Source organism: Mus musculus, chromosome X, assembly GCF_000001635.26.
Source record: "Mus musculus strain C57BL/6J chromosome X, GRCm38.p6 C57BL/6J".
NCBI classification, from domain to species: Eukaryota; Metazoa; Chordata; class Mammalia; order Rodentia; family Muridae; genus Mus; species Mus musculus.
The window spans coordinates 142,756,417-142,784,345 of NC_000086.7; the positions used below are offsets into that span (position 1 = coordinate 142,756,417).

Here is a 27,929-nt window from a genome sequence, read left to right on the forward strand (position 1 = left end):
CACAGGTTTCCAGTGTTCACATTGTATGAAGTGTTGTTACAACTAACCTAGAGAGAACGTAAGCACTGTTTATTGGTAGGTTGTACACAAGTACCACACCATTTTATATAAGGGACTTGGAACGCACTGAGGGTATGTGCAAGGGCTTCTGGAAGATAACTTGTATTTGAGTGTAATTACTGTTCTACTACCAACTTTCAAGTACATACTGTCTCAGTTAGCATTAGGGACCTTATCCTATCCTATTATAGGAACTAGTTGGTCTTTTTCTTCCTTTTGCAATATGGTCCCACTGTGTATCTCTGACTGACCTCCAACGTACAGAGATGCACCTGCTGCTGCTTAGGAGCACGGGGATTAAAGGTGTGGACAACCTTGCCCAACCCACAGTCATAATCAGATTTCCCTTTGATAAAGAAAAGGAGAGGACAGGGCACCATGTTGGAGTAGTCCCTCAGCTGTACTAAGCACTCACTGCGGCTTTTTTCTCAAACTTTTCTTTTCTTTTGTCTCCAGATATATGCATGTACATTTATTCTCATCTGTCCTTTACACGCTTGTATAATTTCTTCTGTGGACAACCAACTCATGTTACTAGTTTTATGTAAGGGCATTTCTCATTTTACTTGAATAAATTATATGTATATGAGGTCTAGAAGGTTTTTATCTTTGCAGTAAATACTTCTTTTGCCTTTTATTTGCGTTTTCTTGTTAATTTAAAAAGGGATTTATTGTAGCCCTAACTTTTTAGCAACCTATTTTTAATAAGGTTCCAACCTCTCCTGTAGCCCACCACCCAGCAGAGGTAGTGGAAGAGAGAAGTTATCAGGATGGGGGGAAAGTGAACCTGTTCCGCAATAGTTCTTTGGGGGTGTGCTTGATCTTCTTGGGCAGCAGTTCAGTCCCATAGCAGAACACCAAATAGGATTTAGCAACTGCAGACCAGTCCTCCAGGCAGGCAGACACCAGGCATGAACCAGCAGCTGCAGACCAGTCCTCCAGGCAGGCAGATGCCAGGCAGCTGCAGTTCAATCCTGAAGAAACCGCCAGGCTCTTCAGCCATCCTGAGGCAGGACCTCAGAAGCAGCAAGCTGCCTCAGGAACCTCACAAGCAGTTTTTGAGCCAGTTTCTCTCAATGGCAGTTGAGCTCAACGAGGCTAGGCATGTCTTTAGTGAAGAATAACGAGGTGGAGCAAACCACACCAAGGCTCAGTGCTTGTCTCCCACTGTTTGTGGGGTCATATTTACACGCCTTCATCAAGCGTCCTTTCACGTGTCTGCTATGTCCAAACATCCTCTCACCTGTGTCTGCTTCAGGAAAACAGTCTTTCACGTGTTTGCTTTAGCAAGACAGCCTTTCACCTGTGTGCCCCAGCAAAACCATCATTTGACATAACTAACTTTCCAAAGAACTAGACAATTCCACTTCAGTCTCCTGGAGGTAGTGTTACAGGCAGTTGTGAGCCTCCTGACATGTGTGCTGGGACTTGACCTACAGTCTGCTACAAGAACTTCAAGCTCTCTGAATCACTGAGCCATTGTTCCAGGTCAGGTTTTGAAGTTTAAGACAGGTCTTGATATGTATCTCAGATTAGTCTGTAAATCACTATGTATCCTAGGCTGGACTTGGACTGGAGATCACTCTGCTTTAGCCCCCACAGTGCTGGGGCCATTTACCACCATGCCTTGCTTACATGCTATTATTATTATTATTATTATTATTATTATTATTATTATTATTATTATTTTGAGATCAGGCCACACTATGTCGCTCTTGATTCTTGATGGCCTTGGGCTCACAGAAATCTGCTTGCCTCAACATCCTAGTTAACTGGGATTAAAAACATGTACCACATACCCCACGCCTTTGAACTTCTTAATGAAGTTGTTGCTAAACAACAATTTTGCTTTTTTTCTTTAGTCATGTTGATTACTCCTTCTTTCAGACCATGACTATTTCATATATATGTATGTATGTAAGTATATGAGACAGGGTCTTACCCCATAGCCCAGACTGGCTTGAAATTGACTTTGTATCCCAGTACAGCCTGGAATTCTCAATTCTCCTGTTTCATTCTTCCTGCCACAGCAAGCTTTCTTCCTGCATTTTTATGCCTGAAAAGATATTTCTTCATTGTAAGATTAGTTGTACAATCCAATGCTATACTTTTATTCTTTTCTTTCTTTATTGTTCATTCGTTAGCACAGAGAATCTTGTGTTAGTAGACTCTGGAATTTCCCTTGACCTTTCTGACTATATCTTTCCAGTGCTAGGATTAGAGGGATATGCCATTATACCCAGCAATGTTTTCTCTTAAGGTCCTTTACCTCAAATCACTCTTTAATAAGTATGATCTCCTACGTGTTAGGAATTAGCTCAGGGGACTGTTTTACTATTCTGTTCATCTCTTGGGTTTTAAACCAGCTTCATCATCTTTTTAACCCCTTTCTTTTTATTATTTTATTTTATGTGCATAGGAATTTTGCCTTAATGTATGTCTGTGCACGACAAGGGTGCTCCGTGTCCATGGAAGCCAGAAGAAGGTGTCAGATTCCCCGCAACCATAGTTATAAACAATTTTGAGGTACCATATGGGTGCTGGGAATTGAACCCAGCGTTTCAACAAGAGCAGCCAGCACTTTTCACTGCTGAGCTAGCTCTGTAGGCCCACAAGAAGTTTCTTGATGGGAAGAGTAGCACGGAGTATCATGGCTGGGCAAAGGCTAAAGCCCAGCTTTATGGTATTTACTTGTAGCAGCAGGTAGGTAGAGCAGGTTTCCCTTTGCCTTCTCAGTCTGCTCTGCTGCCTACAGTTGTTTGTCTTAGCCACTCTCAGTTGCTCTTCTCCGGTTCGCCTCCTAATCTGCCAGGGGTTTTCTGCATTTACTTGAGCTCTACAATTGCACGGATATCATCACAGTGTTGAATCTTTTCAGCCAGGATAAAATGTAAACCATTCTTAATTTCTTGAAATCTTCTTTTATATTCTGCAGTGTGTGTGCGCATCTTCGTGCATGCGTCTTGTGTGTATGTGTGTTTCCTACATATTTCTCAACAAGGTCATTTTAAAACAGTTTGTAGTTTATGTACTTTTATTATGACTTCTGTTAATACTCATGATACATGGGAAAAGATTTCTAGTTTGTTTTCTATTGGGGCATTACACTTAATTCTTATTTATGTAATAATTCTTCAGATCTTAACCCTTGGATCATTGTGGAAATATCAACTTCTAAATGGTAAATGTAACTCCTTTTAAAGAGAGAACTGTGTTTTTTTTTTGTTTGTTTTTTTTTTGGCTCAAGCTCAGTTGTATTTGCTATGGTTTCTGGCATCGTTTTAAATAATACTAATACTGGCAGGGCTCCTAATCTTGCTTCTGATTTTAGTGGAAATATTTCTGATGTTCCATTTACTTGGAATTTTTTATATTTTACATTAATCGACTCAACGATGGATATTATTGGCTTAGGTTAGATGTTATAATATGACAAAGAAATTATTTTGTTCTTGAGTTCACTTAAACAACAAGGATTTTATCTATCTATCTATCTATCTATCTACCTATCAATCAATTATCTATTATACTGCTAGGGCTAGAACCCAGGGCTTTTGGACATGCAAAGCTAGCATGCTCCTGCTGAATTGCATTCCATCCTCAGCACATAGGTGGCTGTTGAGTTTAGCCAATGCTTTCTGGGTAGAAGATGTGCTTTTTCTCTGTGACCTCCTCATTTGGTATATTACAGTGACAGAATTCCTAATTGCAACCTTTGCAGGACTACTGATGTAGCGTCTTCTTTTCATTTATGTGCTTGCAAGAGAGTCAGATCTGGCTTCCTTCCTATGAATTGGATTTTACTCTGTCACCCCTGCTATGACACTTAACTCCTTGTCATTCTTCCCTGCTTTTTGCAGACTTCTCTTTTTGCCACAGCTTGTTGTTTTTCCTTCCCACTGTGCCTTTTCAAAATCCCTGCTTCCTAGAGTCCAGGTTTCCTTGCGTACTATTCATGATACACTCAGTTTTTAAAAATCCTTTCTGGTTCGTACTCTAAATTCGGATGTTTATGCTTCTCCAAGTCTTCAGAATGATATGCATTTCCCCTGTGCTTCCAGACATTTTTTATAGGAACCACGCTGGCTTTTTTGTATGTCTATGCATATTCAAAGGAGGATCTGTTATTCGTCAAAGCCAGATTGTGTATACTGCCTTTAAATAGTTTTATATTCTCTATGGGATTGGTTAGGACCACTTCGCAGCTCCATTCTTTGCTGGCAGGTTGATGAACACAGCTTTTGGCATGCTTCTCACAGTCTAGTAACTATTCAGATTATCTACTCTAATCTCTCAGATGCTCTGCACACACACACACACAAAATGTGTGTAAAAATTCATAGTCTCCCACAGGTGTAACTCCCAGGTTTTTCTTTGTGACACGCTGCCTTCTCAGTATTCAGTTGGCTAGCACCAATCACATCGTGTTCTATGGGTTTGATCTTGGAGAATTGATTGGAGCCTCTAAACAGATGGAGCTGGCGGCTTCCAGACATCACTGATTGTTACCTGCAAGCAGTAGACATGCTGGGGAGGCACAGCTCTCCGATTTGCTGATCACTAAATGAACTTTCGGTTTGCCAGCCATGAGGCTGATCAGAGCAGAAGGATTTACTAGCATCTCCCTACTTTCAAGTCAGGCTTCTGCAGGACTTGGCCACAGGATCCCCCCCTCCCCCACTTTAGCATCACCCATGTTGCTGATGAAGATTTTTTTTTTGTAGATTCTGGGTATCACTCTGTTTGGCCATCAGTTTTTACTGTTTGGGGGAATTGGATCTTTTTTGGTACTATAGAGATATTTGAGAAGCTGGGAGAGGCTGTGTTAGTGGTTGCTAGCCATGCATTATTTTAAAGTAGAAACTTAGGGTATATTTTGGTTTGGGGTGACTTTTTTTTTTAATAGAACAAAGGGCTAAATATCAACACTTGAGACCTTAGAGCCTCATGACATAGATCAATAAAAATTCTGACCTTGAACAACTTTTTTGATGGTGAGAAAGGGGCCTAGAAATATGTAAAGAAATAAATATGGCTATGTTCTAGTAAAGTTTAGTTATATAAACAGGAGGACCAGATGCAAGAGTTGCAGGGGTTGCTGATGGTAACAGTGGTCCAGTGTCATTACTCTTAATGCTGACTTGTAGAAGAAAAACAGCTAATAGAGGGGATTCATGGTAGATATCTTATTATACCACCTAAAGCAAGAGTAGAACCATAATTTGCTGACCCTAATGTTAGAAGAATTAGGTCTAGCATACAGAAGTCCACACTTGAAGGCCAGAATGAGTTTTGGACTGTATAACAGAAGAGTAGCCCTGTTAATCAGATGGTAGTAGATGATTTCTTGTCTACTTAAAATGAATTCCACGATGATGGATAAGGGGTTCTTGAGGGATAAGCCGAAGGTGCTCCTGGTGACACCAGCCTATGGTTGTTAAAGCTGGAGTTAGTCTTCCTGTCTTCTGATGTAAGCCTCAGAGAAACTTCTGGTACTGCTACAGTCTTCCTATCACAGGAGGGCATCTTAAAACACAAACAGAGGCCTTTGAGATGTCTCAGTGGGTAAAGGCACTTGCTGAACAAGCTTCCCAGCCTGAGTTCAATATCCAGAACTCACACCAAGGTGGAAAGGAAGAACTGATTCTACAGAGTTGTTCTCTGGCCTCCAAACGTACACCATGGCAAGCATGCATCCCATCTCATTCCACCCCCCCAGTAGTTAAAGTATTTTTATAAAAAACCTCGGCCCGTCCTTCTTGATTGGTAATAATACTGTCCGTATATGATCCCATCCCTTCTCTAGGCAGGAAAACCCTGGTTCTTAAGTTACTGACCATACTTGATACAAGAACACTAGATAAAAGAACAGACACTGGCTGGGGCCTGGTTTTGTAAGCTCAAGGTGAAGTCTCACTTGTAAGCTGGAGACCTGGGCCCTCTACATCTGGAAATAGCCATGCCCTTCAGAGCTGACTGCTTTTATCTTGAAGCCGTACAAAGGATATTCTCTACCTCTCAGTGCCAAGTCTTTGCTGCCCCTATTTGATTAACAACTATGAACAGCCTACATTTCTGCTGCATTCTCCAGCTGTCCAGGAGTTAAAAGTTGGGGAAATAGGGCTCTGGTGTGTTTAATGTTGTTCCTGGAACACGGAAGATCCAGGTGTATTTTCCACTACCCTTGTGATGTTGGAGGAAGGCTAAGATCTCAGGGCTAGGAGCCAAAGACGTCATCAGGAACTCCTGTGAATGTAAGCAGCCTGGAACCATATAGCAGCTTTTGAGCTCTCTGTCTCTGTTGGGTGTGATATAGCTAGGCTAAAGGTGCTCTTATCATCACATGGTAGAAAGTTTTTACAGCTTTTTCTGATTGCTGAAGCCTATTGCCACAGATGGATGTCATTTTCAGCTTGTTTTTTGTTGCCCTGGTTTCCATCCATCCATCCATCCATCCATCACTTGATTTTGTATAGTTTGGCCACCAATACATGGGCTCAGGTGATGCGCCCCGCCCCCCAACCTCCCCAGTTTCTGGGACATATGGGATTGTGTTTGTTACCTTGGTCAGCTGGTTGCTCTATTTAGAAGGTTTCACAATGGGCTTGGGGCTTCTTAGGGAAACTGGCCATGTAGAACCTGCTCTTTCTCTTGGGATATCTTGATGGAATTGATGTCATGAATGGAAAGGGGAATGGCAGCTAAGAGTTTCCCAGCTTTGGTTTATGATCTGACAGTTTCCTTGCATTGTGAGGACTCACTCCTTAATGTGAGGGGCTATCCAGATGTGCACCAAGAGTGGGGGAAGCTCAAGCCCTACATGTGTGAGCTGTGAAGTTTGGATGGCTACAGACTCCTCCTCCCATCCTGTGTAGGAAAAGTAGCAGGAGGCTTACCAACAACCTCTGCTTCTGGAAGCCTATGTATGGTACGCCCCCCCCCCCCCCCGCCCGGCTCTGCAACTCTGAAAGCTGCTCATTTTCCTGAGCACAGGGGAAGCAGACACGCTGTGATGTGAGTGTGATTATCTGGCCCTGAGGATCTGCTGACTCAGTCTGGGGAGGCTTTTGAATGAGAGGAGATGAAATTTCAGCTGTGCCACAGGGAGCAGAGGTGCACTTCTGGGTGGAGAAAGGACGATAGGCCAGGTGTGAGTCAAGGTAGGTGAGGCACGTGTGGGGGTGGGTGAGGATAAGGAGTAGAACAGCCTGACATGTCACATGGATGGCATTGCAAGACTGAGACCCCGTTGACCTTTGGGCCACATGGCATTAGGATAATTCTGTAATCTGGTGGAACTCTCTTTTTTAGATCCCACCTATATTTTGTTGTAATCTCTGAATTGATTGTTTTTGAAGTCGTAATATAAGTATTAAATTTTGAATAGCATGCTTTCCTTCAGTAAGCCTCGTGTATCTGTAATTGCTCTGAGACTGTGAGATGGATTTGTGTTGAACCTGTTGCCTGTTTTTCTTCCTTTCTCTTCCTGTCTTTCTTCCCCCCTCTCTCCTCTTTTTCCTTCTCTTTCTTCCTTTCCTTTCCTTTCCTTTCCTTTCCTTTCCTTTCCTTTCCTTTCCTTTCCTTTCCTTTCCTTTCCTTTCTTCCTTCCTTCCTTCTTTGCCTCCACTCTGCCTCTCTCTTTCTGTCTTTCTTTCTGTGACTCTGTCTTTCTGTGACTCTGTTTCTCTGTCTGTCTCTCTGTTTGTCTATCTCTGTCTCTGTCTCTCTCTCTCTGTATTAAAGAGTGAACCTAGGGTCTCATGCTTTAGAGACAGGCATTTCACCACCAAGCTGTAGTCACAGCCCCAACCTGTTATACCTTAACGTATTAGCGTTGTTTTTCCCTGTGCTCATCAGAAGAGCTTCTGCGGAAGCTGAGAGATTTGGAACTGGAACTCAGCTTGGAGTCAGAGATAGCATTTAAAAGAAGCAGCTTTAAACACTTGCCACGGAGGTGGCTGATTTGGAGCTTAGCTTTGGACTCATTACCGAGAATGGTGTTTAGAAGATGGCCTCTGCCCTGTGCAGCATAATTAAGACTTGGCCTCTGCAAGTGAGAAGAAGCTGTACAGATGAATACCATGCATTTAATGTGGAAGGAGACTAGACACCTAGAAGATTACTAAGAAAATTTCAGGGAAACCATTTCCTCTTTGGTGTGATACTCAGGTACCTGTTTTCCTGAGACCTAATTAATTGTCTGGAGCCTACTTATATTCACAATACATTCTTTCCTTAATGTTTTGAGGCGTGAGAGACCTTTCCAGTTGATTAGAAGACTCTTTTCCCCTCCCTTGTCCACAACATAAACTATTTTCTTCTCCACATATGCATATTCAGTGTTATCTTCTACAAATCTCCTGGCAGTGCTTTGTGCGCAGAGATTGTTTCTTTTTCTTCTTTTTCTCTCTTCTGTGTAGCTATGCTTTAAAACACAAAAGATGATGGCTATGCATCATATTTAGGAAAACAAAAGGCTGTCACTCAGAAAACTTATCCCATATTGTGAAAGCAAAGTGTGGACTCTTTTCTGTTATGTATTTGAAAAAAAGGACAATACAGATTAATAAGATTTGGGTAAAGTGTGTTGAAAGAATGAAAAAGTGGAGATGTTCTTTCTTTCTTTCTTTCTTTCTTTCTTTCCTTCTTTCTTTCTTTTTTTAGAAAAGTAGTGTGTTCTCATTGTATAGAAAATTTTAACATTTCATAAATAAATAAAATGGTAAGAGTGACAGATAATTCCTGTTAGTAGGTTGATATAATTTTCTTCCAGTTTTTGTCATGCATCCACTCAAAAATCATGATTATTCTCTGTATGCTTTGTAATGTTTTAAAAGCTAATAGACTAGGCGTGGTGGTACATGCCTAGAACACCAACCCAGGAGGTGAAATCAGGGGGATCAGGTTATTTAGCAAGTTCAAAACTAGCCTTGTCACAAACAAACAAACAAACAAACAAGGAAAACAAAACAAATGTTAGTAACCACAATTAGTTCTATATTTTAGTAAATATACTATAATTGTTTCCCTATCTTATTAAAGCTTCTCTAGAAATTATTTCTAATGGCCATATAACTATTATTTGGATAAATAATGTATCATAATATAGTATAGTTAATATAATGAGTGTCTAAACAGCTTCCTGTTAATTCAGCATTTATCTTCTTGGCTAGGTAGAGTGAAGGAGTCTTGGGTAATGCAGTGAACTTTCATGACCAGGACTGTATGTGTGCTTCTCTGGTCTTTGCTTTTTGATCCCGAATGAAGATGAAAGCCTCAGCTTCCGTTCCTTCATTTGTGAAGAATGTATTAATGTGACTCACTCCTTGAATGCTGCAAACAATTAGAGCTGACCCCTAAAAGTCTTTTAGCATGGACTAAGTACTCAGTAAGTGTTACTGATAATGCATAGCATTATCCTTGTCTTTAGCCTCCAGCACCTCACTTTTAGACTTTGAGAATGAAAATTGCTTTCATTTAGATAAGTACAATTTCAAAATGGAAATTACTTTCAGCTAAGGAGCCTCTTTAGTAAAAGAGTAAGTTTGAGCATCTTCCAGATGGAAGCTTATGTCACTTCCATAAGAGGGCGAAATGTTCTGGAACTTTTTCCAGAATGAGGGAGTGGGGATCCCACTGGCTGCAAGCAGGGGAATGGTCTTTGTACCCACAGGAAAAGCCACCTCAACTTTTCTCCTGTACCTATCAACCTTTTAAAAAATCTTCATGTGTGGCTTTTTTTTTTTTTTTATGTTCCAAGTTTCATTCTGAAAACTTTTGAAACTTTCAAAGAAGTTTACCAGAACAGAATGAACACATCCAAGTCCTGACTGATATTTAGCATTTGTTATGCTTTTTGATGTGATTCCTAAAATACAGATCAATGTAGCATTCCTCACTAGATGATAGGCATGTACTGTGGGACCTAACATAGCTGACCAAAATGGAGTGTTCTCAGATGCGAGCTTAGTGAAACAGAAGGCCAGCGTAGAAGGTCCCTGGAGTCTCTTACAATAGAAATAGGTCTATTTTTTTTAATTAGGTATTTTCCTCGTTTACATTTTCAATGCTATCCCAAAAGTCCCCCATACCTACCCCCCCAATCCCCTACCCACCCACTCCCCCTTTTTGGCCCTGGGGTTCTCCTGTACTGGGGCATATAAAGGTTGCAAGTCCAATGGGCCTCTCTTTACAGTGATGGCCTACTAGGCCATCTTTTGATACATATGCAGCTAGAGTCAAGAGCTCCGGGGTACTCGTTAGTTCATATTGTTGTTCCACCTATAGGGTTGCAGTTCCCTTTAGCTCCTTGGGTAATTTCTCTAGCTCCTCCTTATCTGTAATACAAATTGTAGAAAGTAAATCTCAACATTTGTGGTCAATGGGAAAACAATAAATTTGTATTTTTGAATATGATAATGGAAAAATATCCTGTGAACCAAAAAAATATAGAACCAATTTAAGTGTCCTTATTTTTTTAAAAAAAATGGCACACACATATCATGGGAAACCACTCAGTCTGATACAGCCAGCAACATATTTTGTTTCTCTCAAAAGGCCACATGCAGATGAGGTGGATCTGCATGTATGGACAGCGATAATTAGAATAAGCTGTGTTGAATAAAAATGTAACTTGCAAGAACTATTATCATACAATATTTGTGATTCCACATATGTAACCGAAGCATAAAACAACGTGGTATATAGTTTGTGAGAACATACAAATGTAAAAAATATATACAATATAATAAAGAGGGTTTTCAGATTGCAGTTCTTGTAGGTAGGAGTGTGACAGACAAGACTATTCAGAAAGGTATAGAGATGGCAATTGCTATTTTGTATTTTCTACCAGTTAGGTGTAGCTAGAAAAGAAGCTGAAGAGAACAAAGTATTTTATTTGAAGGATCTAGTATTCCAAGTAGTCACATGGAAAAGATGTCAAGATGAAGCAGTCAAGAAGAAGGCAGAGGCAAAGGGAATGTTTAGGCCAGTTGTCTATGGGAAGGGAAGATGAGGCAAGGCTGGGTAAAGGGTTCTTGATTGACTAGTTTGAATCCTTTCTGTAAGCTCTAACTGTAGGGGTAGATTTTACTTGCATGGAACCTGGTCCTCACATGGCTAAGGTGGAGGAGCGTAGTACATAGAGGAAACAGCTTTGGACTGGTTATGTTACAATACAAAGACCTGCCCACAACTGAGCCCTTCTGTTTCTAAGACCGACCCTCTAAAGGGGCATACATTCCCTAGTCAGAAACATAATGGAAAGTAAGTGTGTGTGTGTGTGTGTGTGTTTGTAGAAATCAGGGCTGCATACACACATACATAAATAATTAAAATATTTTAAAAACGCAGTCCTTCATGATTATAATACAAATAGCAACTAATGAACCAATGATACAGGACGTATGTAATACTCGTGCCATTAGTGAAGATGAGTACAGTGGCAAAAATGTAGGTTTGAATCTTGACTGACCCATGTGATATTGGGCGAATTGTCAGTTATTTGAAGTTTTGGTTTTCTCAGGTATGAAATGAAGATGATGACCATTATAATAACAACAAGGTAAACAGGGCATGGTGGTATACACCTTTAATTCCAACACTTGAGAGGAAGAGGCAGGTGGATCTTTATGCGTTCAAAGCTAGCCTAGTCTACATGGTAAGACCCCCAGAGCTATATTGTAAGGCTTTGTCTGGGAAAAACAAAACAAAACAAAACAAAACAAAAACCTAGGAGGATTGAATTAGAAGGTATATTTAAATACTAAGTCCAGTGGTTTTCACATCTTCAATATTTTTGTATTATTTATACAAGTTATTTTTATGTATTACATATAAGAATTTGTTCTTTACCCTCTGCCCACACAATTTGTATAGCTGAATAACGAGAACTCCAAACAAAGCTTGCCTTTATATGGACTTTTTTGGCTCTTGATATCAATTTTTCTTTTTTATATTGTCTTTATGTGGTTCACTGTAATCTACTCTCTCATCCCTATATCTTTTGATACCTAAATGTCTAACTGGTCTTATACAAATGTCATCTTACCCTTACAGTCAGTGGAAAAGCCTGACACCAGATTTTAGTGGCACACGGATCATCCATGTGACTTTTCCTCTCCCATCATGAATCTATGCTGTGGCTGTCAGAGAAATGATAATGTTAGGCCAGAGTCAACTTTACTCAAGACCTAAAATCAGTTTTTCAGAGCACAGGTTATCTGGCTAGCCTTGATAACTTAGCTGCTCAGCCTGAGGTAAAAGGCCTTGGACTGCTTCAGGCTGTCTACTCATACTAAGCTGTGTGTCTAGAGAGACTTTCTAAAAATCACCCTAGGGCAGATGATATAGGGGGTAGAGAGATGCCTGAAACCAAAGGAAGGGCAGAGGTGCATCTTAGTCTTCTCTGGAAGGGAGGGAGACACTGAAAAAAGGCAACAAGAATGATGTGAGTTTGAAGTCTGATGTAAGATAAGATAGACCTGGGTATGAGTCTTGTCACTGACAAGGTCACCTTACTTTTCTAAATGAACCTGGTTTCCATATCAAAGTGATGGACAAGTCTCAGTGCCTATTTAGAAACTTACTATCAGAATTAAGTGGTTAATTTCATAGTTCCCTAAAATGTATTAGGTGCACATTGTCACCATCATTGAGGCCTTGGTGACAAAGAATAGGAGAAAGAAATAGATTCACAGGGATGAAAAGCAATCTCAGGCCTTCCATGCCGTCCTGTGGCCTGCACTTTAACTTAGTTGTTGGGCCACTTTTGTGAGCTCTAAGAGAGGAACCAAATGTCTATGTGCATGTATTGAAACGTTTGGTGCTGTAACACAGCACTGGCATCTACAGAGTTCTCCTTTGAATACCATGTAGCTGAGTTAAAGAAACAACAGCAAAAATATCATCATTCCATTTTCAGCTTATGACTTTTTATTGTGCCACATTCTTAGTTATATGGAGCACATTGAACTCAAGGGCCAAAGTTGGACATGCCTTGTAGGAGTCTTCTTTAAGATATTCTGTTGTCATAGGGTGTGAGTGTGAGTGTGTGTGTGTGTGTGTGTGTGTGTGTGTGTGTGTGTCAGAGGGAGAGAGAGACACATGCACACTGAGACTCAAGTCATCTAACATCTTACTCTGCTGTGTCTTATTTGGCTAGTGCCTTTACTGTTGTGTGTCTGAGAGACACAGTTCAGGGACAGTTGTTCACAACCCAGCAAATCAACCTTTTTTCATCGGGAGCCAACTCATTCTTTGCCCCTCTCTCAAGTAAGAGCCTTGAGCCTGGAGTGGTGAAGAAAGCTGCTTAAATCCCTCCTCAGAGTCCTCACAAGAAGGCTTTGTTCCTGGGTTGGTTGTCCTTGACTTAGGATGTGTAATGTGCATTTTAATGAGCCTGGTAATGGAAGTGGGCAACACTATGGTTACTTGGCGCTTGTCTTGTCTTCCCTCCCTTTCTGTCCCCTCTTCTCTAACGTTAGGGGTGGAACCTAGGGCATTGTGTGGGCTAATCAAGTGCTCTAGCACCAAGCCAAGGTCCTAGCATGGCTTAGCTTTTAAGCTACCAGAATTTATATATAAAATAAATCCGAGAAAGCCTGAGGGTTTGCGCGCTCTACCTTGAGCAGCAACTACTAGAGGCATTGCTGAGACGTGGGGGAAACAGTCTGCATCACACTGCAGACCCTGTTACCTTTTTCCGCTGTGCTAATATACACCTACAAAAGGAACTTAAGGGAGGAAGGGGTTATTTGGCTCACAGTTCCATGGTGTAGTCCCTCGGTATAAAGAAGTCAAGGTGGCAGGTCCGTGAGAGAACTGGTCAGATTACATCCACAGCCAAAAGCAAGAAGCAGTAAATTAATACATTTGCATCTCTATTTTCCACAGGCTAGGATCCTGGGCCTATACAGATTGGTCCTGCTCACAGTCACGGTGGGCCTTTCCACCTCACCTCAGCTAGCCCAATTTTGACAGTCCATCACAGGCATTCTCAAGTTCACCTTATTGTAGATAGTTCCTCACAGGTGTTCCTGGAAGCTTGCCTCCTAGAGGCCAAGTTGAGGGTACCGACCCTTACAGACAGATCCCAGCCTCTTCTGTCCAGGTCTTTGGCCGAAAGACTGGCTGTGCCTCTGTAAACAAGCAACCATTCTAATTAATAAACAGGCTTCTATAGGAATAGCGAGCACTTTGGTGTTCACTTCCTGTTTTCAAACGCTACAGCAGTTAGAGTCATTGGTTAGGGCTGACTTAAATGTTTAGGAAACAGCTTCGTATACAGTGAACTGTTGTAACCAAAGTGCGTTCAGGCAGTGTTTGGGGAATGTGGAGGCAGTATGTGTTCCAGGTAATAAACATAAGTATATACTTATTTTCATTTACTTTGCATGTGGGCTGTTTTCCACCGAGGGTCACTTCTCGCACATGGCTTAGCTCAAACATTTTCTCATCCATCGTGACCTGTTGATCTTCTTTCTCCTCCAGGTTACAGATGCACATGTTGAATGGAGCTCTTCTGGCATTGCTGTTCCCCGTGGTAAATACCCGGCTGGTAAGTAGTCTCTCCCAGCAATGCAACATCTAAATCAGGGTCTGATTACTTCATTCCTAGCCAAGGTTTCTCCTTACTTGTTGCCCTGAAGGGTGTGTGATTTGACTATGTTTCTGTTAATGCTGATATTTGACACAGTCATGCCTGGAGTAAGCAGAGGCTTATGGGAATAGTTTGTTACACTTCAGCTACAGCAAGGGTAAATGTCTGAGCCCTTCGTTCTTGGTCTTGTCAACCTGGAACCTTTGTACGCTTTGCAAAAAACAAAAACAAACAAACAAACAAAAAACGGACGGGCGCCTTCTTATTTTATGCCAAGTTTTTGTTACAGATTAATTTTTCCCTAAAACTACTTCAAACCAATGAACCAGTCAATAATTTTAAGGTTCTGTTTAAATGTAAGAATTCCAACTTACAGTCTATTAAAATTCAGCCCTAAAATGAAACAAACAAACAACAAAAAGAACTCAAAGAACCAAAACTTAGGGGTTGGAGAGATGGCTCAGTGGTTAAGAGCACTGACTACTCTTCTACAGATCCTGAGTTCAAATCCCAGTAACCACATGGTGGCTCACAACCATCTTTAATGGGATCTGATGCCCTCTTTTGGTGTGTCTGAAGACAGCTACAGTGTACTCATAAATAAATAAATAAATAAATAAATAAATAAATAAATAAATATTAAAAAACCCCAAACTTTATGTAGAAATTGGAGTGATTTGATGGAAAGAAATGGATCTAGGACCAAACCCTTAGGCAGAGACTTCTAGATGTTTTAAGGGGCATAGTGGTGATGTTAGGGGGCTTCAGAACTTGTTTATTTTACCAAGGAACCTCTTGAGCTAGCATAATTTTTCTATATCCACCCAAATCCACCGGCCAGAGCAGGCCACTTCCTCCACCTTCAGGAGAAGCTGGAGCTACAAGGCTTGAGGCACAGTAAATTGTCTAAACTCTTACATGTGGGGCTCTGAGAAATTAATGAGTCATTTATTGAAAGTCTAGGGACAAATTACCTATAAAGATGGGTAGTATGGTTTTATCCTTTTGTGACTTAAATTTGTCTCCTAGATGAACCTTATAGGTTAACTCTTCCTTTGGATATAATTTTGTAGCTTACAGGGTCTCTCTCTCTCTCTCTGCTCTCTCTCTCTCTCTCTCTCTCTCTCCCTCTCTCTCTCTCTGTGTGTGTGTGTATATGAGAGAGAGAGAGAGAGAGAGAGAGAGGTAGGTAGGTAGGTAGGTAGGTAGGTAGATAGGACAGTTATTATAGCCTCTTGTTTCATAGAGGAAGAAACTGACTCAGGATATCACCTGAATTATAAGTGGCTCTTTAGATCAGAATCTGAGCCTCTCGATCCTAAAAATGAAGCCACACACTGCCCCTTCTGAAGAATGTAATCATTTTCTCTCCACAGATATCCCTCAATAGTGTAAGTTGTGCTACTCTAGATTTATGTAATATAGCAGTAGAAATTAAAAGTGAAAAGTCCACCTAAAGCAATGATTTTGGAATCTTTTCACTATGCTTTCTGGACCCACCCCATTATCAGCCAACTGGGCTGTGGTTTTAGCTGAGTACTAGAATATGCCTAACATATTCAAGGCCCTGGTTCCCATCCCTGGCGCTATGAAACAAAGAAACAGGCAAATAAGAAGATGCTGGGTCCCACCCCCTAGAACAACTGATTGGCAGGACAGTAGCCAACCAACACTCAAGTGGTGCTCCTTGGACTGTTCCCAGAGAACCCATACATTAAGCACTCAAAAGTTAGTTACTCTAAGTATGTAATGTAAAGTGTGGCCTGAAATTAAGTATCAACTGGGTGTTGCTTGTTAGAAATGTTGGGGTCAGGCCTCACCACAGTATTATTGTATCTGAATCAACTTAAAAGCTAGCTTACATGACCTAGACTCTTTGCTCCAAGGAACTTCCTTGTGAACCATTTGGGCTTGTGTGAAATGAAAGGTGCCAGGCAGTGCTGTTGCTGATTTAATGGGTAGCATTCGTTCTGATCAATGTTCCCTTGTGAGATGGCTTGAGTGTGCACAATTTACATCACAGGCACTATTGCTCTCATCTCTATGCCTCCCTTCCCATAATAGAATTTGCCTGACTTCACCTGCTATATTCTAGAATTAGAACTCATGCCTTGGGCTTCCAGGTGTAGCTCAATGGGTGAACACGCTCCTGGTATACAAGACCCTGGATTCTTTCCGCAGCACTCAACAACCACAAGACACCCCTCCTTTGGTCTTCAGAACGGAGGGCATCATGTATCATAGAATGCCATGGCTAGCCCACATGAACACACTAAATTTGTACTTTATAAAAATAAATTTGAGTTTGCACCCCTTTGCTCCTGTCTGGCCGTGGCTCAGGAATGTGGAACTCGAGTTGTCCTCTGCCTGTGGTAAGAACAGCTTAGGCCCCATCTCTCTCCTCACCTGACTACAGCTCCCAGGAGAGGCTGGGCTAAAGAGAGCTACTAAATACATTTTCCTCAGCTCTCTCAGCTCCCAGGACCTGTACAGCAGACGAGGACCCCTCAGAAAATCATTCCCTAAGTTAAGGGTGACAGGGATTCTGAGTTTGTAGGTGGCCAGCCCAGAGCTCTGGTCAACCAGCTCCTGCCATTTGCAGATCTGTCCCCAGGGAAAATCCAGGAACCATTTTTTTTTCTGGTAGTATCTTGAGCTCTTGGCAGAAGTTAAGACTACCTACCATTACACAACTAGGAGAATGAGAGCACCAAGAGGCCTGGTCACACACCTGAGAGCGTTTCGGAAACCACAGGTGAGGTTCTCATTGAGACACCGTTGTTAAGAGCAACTGAGTGTGTTGCACCAGGTCTCCGGATGTTTTCCTAAGCCTGTTATCTACAGCAACCTCAGCAGCTCCTGTGTGAGTGCCTGCTCTTGTGCCAGGAGCTGCTGTACCTGTTTTGCCTAAGTGGATTTAGTTAATCTTTACAGCTTTTGAGGCTAAGTTCAATTATCACCTCCAAGGTCAAGATGCTAGCAGGACTGGCTTCTTTTGGCCACTTTCCTTGGCATGAAGATGCCAGCCATCATATGTCTATTTTTCTCATTTCTTAGTGTGGTCAATTCTTTATGAAGACATCCATCACATTGGGTCCCAGCTCATTCTAGTAGCCTACTTTCACCTTAATCTCTTCTTTAAATCCCTGACTCCAAATATACTCACATTCTAAGATATAAGGGATTAGATCTTTGATATATAAAGGGGGTTTACAAAGAACCTGGTGGGGTCCATGATGCCTGTACTATCTTATATAGATAACATTGTTTCTTCCCTGACACCCTTGGATTTTTTTGAATCTCCCTGGTTTCTTTCCTCTACCCTTTCCCCCTTTTCTTCTTTTCTTCCTCCGTTTCTCTCCCCTCATCTCTTTCTTTCCTCCCCCTTTTCATAACATGGATCTGTTACAAGACACAGTGCTTTCTAAACAAATGCTTATCAAGAATATGTATCACTTTACGCGTTGCTGAAAGTTTTTTGTGGGCTCTTTTAAGAAGGGATTCTAGCCACCCTAGTAAATTTTACACCCCTTTTCTAAAATAAAGCTGAACAAAGCTCATATCTCCTTCTGCACCCATCTTTGCAATTGGTATTGGTCTGGCTCATTCATGTATTTGGGGTACCTCTTGAGTAACTTTGGCCTGACTTCAAATGGGACACAGGAAGGCTAGAACTTTGTGATTAAACCTGATGATCCAATTAAGCAGTCAAAGCAGCTTTGACTTCTCTTTTGCCTTTCCTTCTTGGCCCTTTATCTTCTTAATCTTTTTTTCCTCATTAGCAATGATGAGGAAGCAAGAAAAAGAACTAATTAGTGGTACACCCATCCCACGACATACATATACTTGCATACATAAAAACAGGGTGAGAGGGAGTTAGAGGGAGTTGCTTGCCACAGTCAGCTAAACGATTTGAGGTTATCAGTGAATTTCCATGCAAACTCTTCTGTCCTCTGGCTGATTGGCACCAGGATTTGCAGACCAGCTCCTGCCGATGGGTGTCTCTTTCTTCAAAGTTGACAGCCTAAAAAGTAAGTGCCCTTTATAGCTAGGATCCAGCTTAAGATGAAGCATCTTCAAGTTTGCAGTAGCATGTCCTCTGCTACTTAAACAGAGGAAACACCTCATAGGACCACTAGTTAGATTAGTCAGGTTCTCAAAGCTTGTGTAATTTGATTTTATCTTCTGGTAGGGAGATTTCCTTATTTCTTCTCTTCCTCCCCTCCTTCCTTCCTTCCTGGTGCCCCAGGCTTCTTTATTTAAGAAGAATATGTTGAGTGATTGGCTCATGACCAGTGACATCACTGAAGTTCATATTTCCTTCAACTACCTCCCCCAACACTTCCTGTCCCTCACCTCTTGTTTTTTTTTTTAATTATTATTATATATAAGTACACTCAGAGCTTGAAGCACCAAAACTGGACCCTGAGGGCAGAGGAAAGGATAGAGGCTTCCCTGGGAAAGGAGACCCTGAAGCTTCCTACTGCTCTTCACTGGGAGTAGTTTGTCCGATCCTTTGCTCTTCTGGCAATTACAGAACCACATTAGGCTATAACCTTCTCTAGTTCAAGCTGCTTGTGGATGATGCTCATCTACAGGGTAGGCTTTGGACACCACAGGAACATGTTATCTGGGTTCTTTTTTAAAATGTGGTTCTTGGCTCTCCTCTGATTTCTCTTGTGGGCCTGCATCAGGGTCTCCACCTTGTCCTTCTTCTGAAGGATCTCATTGTTGACTTTCTCAGCCCTCAACTCCAGCAGGAACCATAGCTGAAGCTTGCTCTTGTAACAGAGCTACAGGAGAGCCTCCAAGTGGCAGATCTGGTTGAACTATTCCAAAGACAACACCTAAGGTAATACCTACATCAGCCTGAGTGTACTCCCAAGGTGACCCTCTTCAGCTTTAGCATCTTGGCAAATTGCTCTATCTCTTTCTGTACGGCTTTCATGTCTTGAGATTCCTCAGGATCTGGCTTCACCTCCACTGGATGGACAGAGAGTATAGGACTCAGGGCAAGCCCCATCTGACTTGCTCTCCACTCTAGCTCTTGCCTGGCCCTCAGGCTTCAAAATGTCAGGCTAACTTGGGGCAGTTGGCCCACTACAAACTGAGGTCCACAGTATGCCATCCCTCTGCAGAATTCCTACTGTTGAAGAAATAGGGAAATCCCTACATTTCCAAGCCTGGCCAAACCCCTGACCTGATTCTGGGGCCACCCAGAGGGCTTTGGAAGCTTTGAGGTCTGAAGGTCCACCTACCCTGGCTCCATGCCCTGGTGGGAGTGAGAAAGCCAGTTCTAAAGCCAGGCGCTGTGCTCATGTCACACCCTCGACCCTCTCTGCCTGTTCTCCCTTTTGTCCTTTAAGGCCCGTGGTAGTTTCTTCTCAGAGCAAGGTATTCTGACCTGCAGAGACTGGGCCTTAGAAAACGAGCTTAAGACACTCTTTGGCCAGTAGAAGACACTAGCCTATTTTGTGTCTGTATTTGCAGACTTCTGTCTTCTACTCAGATTATGGTAATGCTCCCTTTCATCCAGCTCCCTTTTCTCCAAGGCCCAAAGTCTCCAGTGTATGATTATCTCATTATCAGAATTTCCCATTGTTGTGCATCTTTGTTGATCTGTTAGATTTTGGCTCCTTCTCTACCCCTCCCCGCTTTTCCCAGTTCCTCTTCTCTCCAGGTGATTCTTTTGCCGTTCTCCCCACTCTCAGACTCAACAGAATTGCTGAGTAGTGCTTCTGTCTAGTTAGGACTGCTCCCCGCCGTTCAGAAACATTGTCTCAGTGTTCTTGGGATGCAGCTTTTCTGCTGGCATACCTTGTCCCCGTGTGGGTTGCTGGGACAGCTTTGCTGTCATCAATGCAAATAAGCTTGAGAATCCCACTCTGCTAATTGGCACATTGAAATGTGCTAATTGACCCTGAAGGGTTATTTATGTGATTAACAAAATTGAGCTGTTTTTAAAAGTTATACTTTGGATTTTAGACTTGAGCTGGGGACAGAATATCCTTTCGGTTTCTTGAGGGTACTTAAAATATCAAAAGCTTGATTTCAAAAGAGGTCTTGAATTACTGAAACATGGACTGAGGCAAAATTGTGACTTCACTTTCTACAAAGGATGATGTGTGTTGAATTCGATAAATGCAATGTGTCTGAGACATGGGGTCCGGTGAAAAGGGACCGGGACTCCCAAGTTTAGACAAATTCTAGGAACTGTCCTTATATATGGGTTACAAGTATAATAATGCTTATTAAAAACCACTCAGAAGACTATAAAAAGGGAAATTGAAGTAAATTCTATTAAAGGCTCATGTGTCTGTACTTTCACACGTCTCTCTTGCTCATATCCTGTAGATAAAGATTTTCATAGATTTTTTGGTTTCCTAGATTATTTGAAATTAAGTTTCTTGCCCACTTGTGATTTTATTATAAACCATTTTCCAGTGTACTTTTTCTTTAGCCTGAAACCAGGCAGTAAATAATCTTATTAGGCACCCACATAATTCCTTTCCATTAGCTGCTCAATGACTGGGGATTCTCTGTAAGGGTGGACAGTGTCTCTTGCTTTCCGCCTAATCCTTGCAGGACCTTATGTTTAAAACACCATAGATACCACAAATACGAATGATTGACTATTCCGAGCCTGGGAATACAGGCCTGTGTGAGGCTGAGGCATGATGGCCACACGTTTAATGTCTGTTGGCTTATATTCTGAGTCCAAGGCTAGTCTGGGTCATTTAGTGAGACCCTGCCTCAAGGTAAAAATTAAGAAGAGGGTTGACTCAGAAGCAGAATGCCTGGCTCCCATGTGGGAGGACCTAGGTTTAAACCCCAGTACAACAAACAAACAAACAAACAAACAAAAAACAAACAAAAACCCCCCAAACCTCATGACATTGGAGACTGGCCGAAGAAATTGATTGGAGGTAGATATGACCATATTCATCTCTAAAATTTTCAAATAATTAAGAAAAATTTTAAAAAGAAAAGGATAAAAAGAATCCATCATCAAATCTTCCATAATACTGAGAGAAAGTCCAGGGGTTTCTTTTGTGTCCTGGGATCTGGGGTTTGAAGAAAGGTGGTAAAGGCCTTTTTCCAGCCCCTTAAAAGCCTGTTTATTTCTGCCAATGCAATGAAAGACAAAGTTTTGTTACCGAAAATGCATGCAATACAGTGAAACATAAATGTCACTACCAATGTATAGTTAGTTTCCCCCATAGATTAAAAACAAGAAGAAGCAAGAGGCCATTGTCGTCTATGTGTGTGTGTATGTGTGTGTGCGCGCGTGTTATATGTGGCTGTGTTAGAGATTAAACTTTATTCTGACAAGGGCACACATAAGTAATGAACCTTTGAGCTACATCCTAAAACTTGGTTTCTTTGTTGTTATTCTTTTTATTTTGTAATAGGATTTTACTCAGAAAACCAGGTAGGATTGAATTTAGGACCCTTTTGTTTCAGCCTTCTTAGTAGCTAGGACTACAGGCTTGGACACTCTGGCTTGGATATATGATTTTTTTTTCTATAAGCATAGCATATGTACAGTGCAGAGAAAAGGAAAATGTAGACCAATGCCCAAATCAAACTGAAATTATGGGGAAGCAATGACTGCTAAGATTGTTTGCTGCATGTTCTAGAAGGGCCTTTTTGCCTCTGTAGACATTAACAGGTCACAAGTGCACTCTTTGGAGCCAGCCTGTCTGTAGATTTCTAGTCAGTTCTGGTGTGTACAGCCACATGACCTTGCATAAGGCAGTGGCCTCGCTATCCCCGTTAGCTTATCTGTAAGTTATGCTGTTCTGCGTGATCACGTGAGGCACACACTTAACTGAGCCTACACCACAGGAAGCAATGGAGAAACACCCCACGGGATGGGGCTCCTACTATTGCTAATATTATCTCAAAATGGTTGAGGAGGCCTCCTGTTAGTGTGCCGTTTGTGATGTTATTCTGCAGAGCTTTGGCCTCAGCTCCTGGAGTTGCTCGGCACCATGAAGGGGGCTTTGTTTCTGAATTAGCCTTGCTGAGTGAGATTAAAATTCCCTGGCAGGGATTCTTGCCCTTTTTTTAATTATTATTTTATTATTTGTGTGTGTGTGTGTGTGTGTGTGTGTGTGTGTGTGTGTGTGTGTGTGTTTGGTTCAGGGGCAGTATGTTTGCATAGGAAACTGGGCAGCCCTTCCCACTCTCTTGCCTCCTGAAGGTAAATTAGGCCCACTCCTGTCTGCCTGCCTGCCTGCCTATCTGTCTGTCTGTCTCTTTCTCTGTCTACTTCAATCCCCCCCCCCTCTCCCTTCCTCTCTCTAAAACGAAACAGACCTATTTGGTAGGTCAGCAGACCCAAGCCAGAGGCTGAGAAGCCTATTCAGGGACTGGCACAGTGGGAGACACATGTGAGCCTGCTTGCCTTCTGAGCTTCTTGGTGGCTTGCCTTGGCTCTGCAGAACACAGTCCTCTCCAATATCTTTGCTCTTCATCTTGAGCTTTTATTCTAAATGTTGATTGTTTTTTGGGGGGTGGGGTGGGGTTGGTATAGTATCTTACATATCCTAGGTTGATCTCAAACTCACTATGAGCTTAGAATCCATTTTCCCATCCCACCTCTCACATGCTGGGATAATAGCCATATACTAAATACCACACCTAGCTAAGAGATATGTCTTTGTGGAATAAAAGTATTATTTTCCAAGTTACTTTCTTTCCAGTCTCTAGATTGCTGGGTATCAACCCTGACTGCACAGTTCAGATTTCCAAAGCTGCTTTCAGAATGCACCAGGGAGAAGCTGGGCTGTGGCTCAGTTGGACAAATGTTTGCCTAGCACACACGAAGCCCTGCTTTTGATCCAGCACTCCAATAAAAATAAAGAAAGAAACAATGGCAAAATGTGACACAAGCCCTTAGACCGGATGCTCAAGATGATCATATGTTTGTGGTCATCTGGAGCTTCGATATGTGTTCAGAGTCAGCCTGGGGTATAGGAGACCCTGTCTCACAAAGTAAACAAAGCAGTACACCAATGACCGCTGGCTAGTCCATTGAGCAGCCAGGGCATTTGTGTTGTTTTAGTCCCATGTTATCTCTGACTGGAACTTGGGTCTTTAGAGCATTTTATTTTACCAAGTAGGATTGGTGATACCTGCTCTTTGTACCTTATAGATATGGTGTAGAGGAAAGAATATTAGGAATAAGAAAAGAACAGTAGGTAGAAAAGGAAGGACATTGGAAGGTTGAGTATCATGGAAAGGACTTCTTGGCCGCCTATTCTCATTCAGTAATATTTTTGGAACAGGGAATTAATTGAGATACAACTTACACATAATAAATGCATCCTTTTAAAGCATCTGCTAAGTGGTTTTTAGTATATTCAGTGTTATGCAGCCATCAATTCTGTTTGATTTTAGATGCTTTTCATCATCTATCCTCCAAACCAAGCCCTGTACCTGGTACCATTCACTGCTTCTCCATCTCTAGACTCTGGCATTTAGTAATCAACTTTCAATCTCTGTGGGGTTGCCTATCCTGGACATATATAAATTAAATCCTAGAATGTTTTGGGTTTTTGGTATGTTTTCATTGAGGATGTTTTTAAGGTTCATCCATGCTGCAGCATGAGTTAGTACTTTGTATTTGTGAGCATATAATATCCCTCTGCAGGACATGTGATGTGTTAAATAGATACTCAGGCATTGGTGTTGTTTTTTTCGGTTTTGGCTAGTATGACTGATATTTCTGTGCATATTGGTTTAAGAATGTATGTCTCTTTAGGTATATACTTTGGAGTTGTATTGCTGCATCACAATGTAATGGCCTTTTATAGGCCTGGGAGGAACTTGCCAGCCTATACTGTAATATGGCCATACCACTTCATATCCTCAGCAACAATGAGTCATTTCCACACTGTACACATCCTTGCATTGTTCTTGTCCTTTCCATTAGAGCCTTAAGGATGAGATGTGGAATATCATTGTGCCTTTGCTTTCCTTGATAAGCTAACTGATGTTGAATACCTTTTCATGTACTGGGTGGCTATTTTTAAGCCATGGTTGGCGTTATTTTCAATTTTCTTTCCATTTTTGAGTTGCTTTTTACTAATCATTTCTAAGAATTCTCCCTAAATATTAGACCCATAGTAGACATACGAATAGAAATATTTTCTCATAGCCTATTGGCTGTGTTTTGTTAGATTGTTTGGTTTCTAAATTTTTGAGCCAATATCTTATGTATCCTAGGGTAGCCTTGGAATTGCCATGTAGACTGATATTGAACGCCAGTGCCAGTGTAGATAGACAGTGAACTCATCTTTCTACTTCAATCATGTGTTTACCATCACATCTAGTATCTATGCATTTTCTTGATTATGTCCATTATGCCCTTTGAACTGTACATTTTTTTTTTAATTTCAAGAGGCTACTTATTTTTGATTTGGCTGTTCTTTGAAGTGTACTTTAATTTTTTTTAAACTCTAATATCTTTACATTTGGTTTGGTTGCTTTTACTTTCATGTGAAACATATTTTTGACTAAAGTAATGAAGAGAGGACATTTAAGAGCCTCATAAGGTTAGCACTTAAACATTTGCATGTATAATTTTTGAGTGAATTTTAAAATATGGTATGAGTTGTCAGTCTAAAGTAATTTTTTACATATGCAGACTTCTTATTGTCTTTGTGTCATTTGTTGAAATGACTGCCTTCTCATTGCCATCCATGTCAAAAAGTCAGCCAAAAGGAAATAGCAGCTTTATTTCCCAATCCTCAGTTATGTCCTGGTTATCTCTCTTGCCTGCTGTACACGCCCTCTGCTGTGACAATCACTGGAGCATTGTAGGAGGCATTACGTTGTTTTGTTTTATTTTGTTTTTGAGACAGTCTCTCTGTGTAGTCCCAACTGGCCCAGAAATTTTGTTTTTCTTGACTCTTCCATGTGCTTGGGCTACCAATTCACACCACCGTGTCTGGTGATGAAAAGTTCGAAAGCTGGGACATATGTATTTTCCAAGATGGTTTTGGCATTTCTGGGACCCTTGTTCTATCATGTAATTTTTGCAAAGCAGCCAGTAGAGCTTTTGATAGAGATTGTATTGAATGTAGATTAGTTAGAGAAGTTTGTGCATCTTACCAATATTAAAACCTGCAACCCATAAATGTAAGATGTCTAAGCATCCGGATATTTAATTTTCAGTTACTTAGTGTTTTCTTCTTCTTCTTCTTTTTTTTTTTTTTTTTGAGATGGGGTTTCTCTGTGTAGCCCTGGCTGTCCTGGAATTCACACTGTAGACCAGGCTGGCCTTGAACTCAGAAATCCACCTGCCTCTGCCTCTCAAGTGCTGGGATTAAAGGCATCTGCCACCACTGCCTAGCGTGTTTTATTCTTTTTGTTTGTTTTTCAAGACAAGGTTTCTCTATGTAGTCCTGGATGCCCTGGAACTTGCTATATAGACAAGACAGGCCTTGAAGCTACAGAGATCTGCCTGCCCTTGTCTCCTGAGTGCTGGGATTAAAGCATGGACTATCATGCCCAGCTTTTTAGTAAATGGAATTTTTGTTTTTGAGACAGGATTTCACTGTGGAGCTCTGGCTGTCCTGGAACTCACTCTACAGACCAAGCTGCCCCTGAACACAGAGATCCACCTGCCTTTGTCTCCCACGTGCTAGGAGTAGCACCACCGCCACGTGGCACGTAAATAGAGTTCCTCACTTTATTTTATTTATTTATTTATGTATTTATTTATTTCATGTACACTGTCGCTGTCTTCAGACACACACCAGAAGAGGGCATCAGATCCCATTATAGATGGTTATGAGCCACCATGTGGTTGCTGGGAATTGAACTCAGGACCTCTGGAAGAGCAGTCACTGCTCTTAACTGTTGAGCCATCTCTCCAGCCCCTTGACTTTATTTTAGATTACTCACCCCGCTACTCTGTAGAGATGCAGCTTAATTTTCATACTGCTTTTGTATCACCTTTTAAAACTCACTTATTGCCCCTAATTTTTTTTTATCTGTGGGCTTCTGAAGATTTTTTATGACAAAATTATGTCACCTGTAAATAGAAATAGTTCTACTTCTTTCTTTCCAATCAGGAAACATTTTCTTGTTTTTTTTTTTTTTTTTTTTTTTTTTTTTTTGTTCACTTGTGCCTAAATCTAACAGTGTTAAACTAGAAGTAGCAAAAGCAGACACCCTCATATCATTCCTCATCTTAAAGGGAACCCAGTCTGTCCTTCGGACCATTAAGTAACTTAGGTGGGGAGTGTTTGTAGCTATCCCTATCACACTGAGAGATTCCTCTTTTAATAAACATTGCCAGTGAATTGAGTATGATGTTTACTATGGAGAAAGCTAGTCAATGCTGAATTTGGAGTAGGTGAGAAAATGTCACTTCCCTGAAGGGGAGGTATTATGATGCTTCCAGGATCGCGAGCATGCTGTGTTCAGATTAACATGTGGAAGCCTGTGTGAACTAGTGCTGCACAGCTGGAATCTTGGCACTTGGGAGACAGAGGCAGGAGAACCATGAGCTTGAGGCTACCCTGGGCTGCATACCAAGATTTTGTTTTAAAAATTGATATTGTAGGGAGTTGGAGAGATGGCTCAATGGTTAAGAGCACTGATTGTTCTTCCAGAGGTCCTGGGTTCAATTCCCAGCACCTATATGGTGGCTCACAACTATCTGTAACTCCAGCTCTAGGGGGAATGGCATCTTCTCATGTACATGGTAGGCAAAACACCAATGCACATACAATAACGAAAAAACCTGAGATATATAAGCATATGTAAATGATTAGTCCAAACTAATAGCTTTTGTGCAATATTGGGATACTATATTCCTATGAGGTATTTAGGGTGAAATAAAATGTTACCTCAGGACTAGCATGCAGTTGATTTCAACAAATGGTTGTTATATAGCTACTATGTTTTAAGAAGATGTATGAGTCAGCTTAGGCTGCCATAAAAAAGTAGAATAGGCAGGATGGTTAAACAAAATTCTTTTACAATTTTGCAAGTGTAGAGATGTGCTTTTTCACGTGACATCACAGTAAAGGCTTCATCTGGCTTACAGGGGGGCTAACTTTAAACAGTGGAGGAAAGAAGTCAGCAAAAACAAGTCTTTGAGGCTTTGTACAAGGACCATAACCCTATGTTAGATATCTGTGTTAGGTCTCTGTGGCAGAGGTGAAGTCCGTGAGATAACCATCTTACAAAAAGCATTCATTTGGATCAGTAGTTCAGTAGTGTGAGTTCTCATGGTTGTTTGGCTCTTTTG

General features: G+C 41.3%; 1 protein-coding gene and 1 pseudogene across 14 annotated transcripts in view; one reads left to right on the forward strand and one right to left on the reverse strand.

Annotated features, from left to right (window-relative positions):
- The window catches only part of Tmem164 (transmembrane protein 164), a 163,148-nt gene that overhangs the window by 76,070 nt on the left and 59,149 nt on the right, over positions 1-27,929 (forward strand). For 12 of the 14 annotated variants that reach the window (NR_152447.1, NM_001358725.1, XM_006528784.3 and 9 more), the window contains one exon: positions 14,551-14,617. The exons of the other annotated variants lie outside the window; for them this stretch is intronic. Coding sequence is in view for 11 of the 12 variants with exons in the window: in NM_177592.4 (NP_808260.2) it covers positions 14,551-14,617 (67 nt within the window). In the remaining variant the exon portion in view is untranslated. The remainder of the gene's footprint in view (positions 1-14,550; positions 14,618-27,929) is intronic. 14 annotated transcript variants of the gene reach the window in all.
- Positions 19,071-19,974, reverse strand: Gm15049 (predicted gene 15049; annotated as a pseudogene).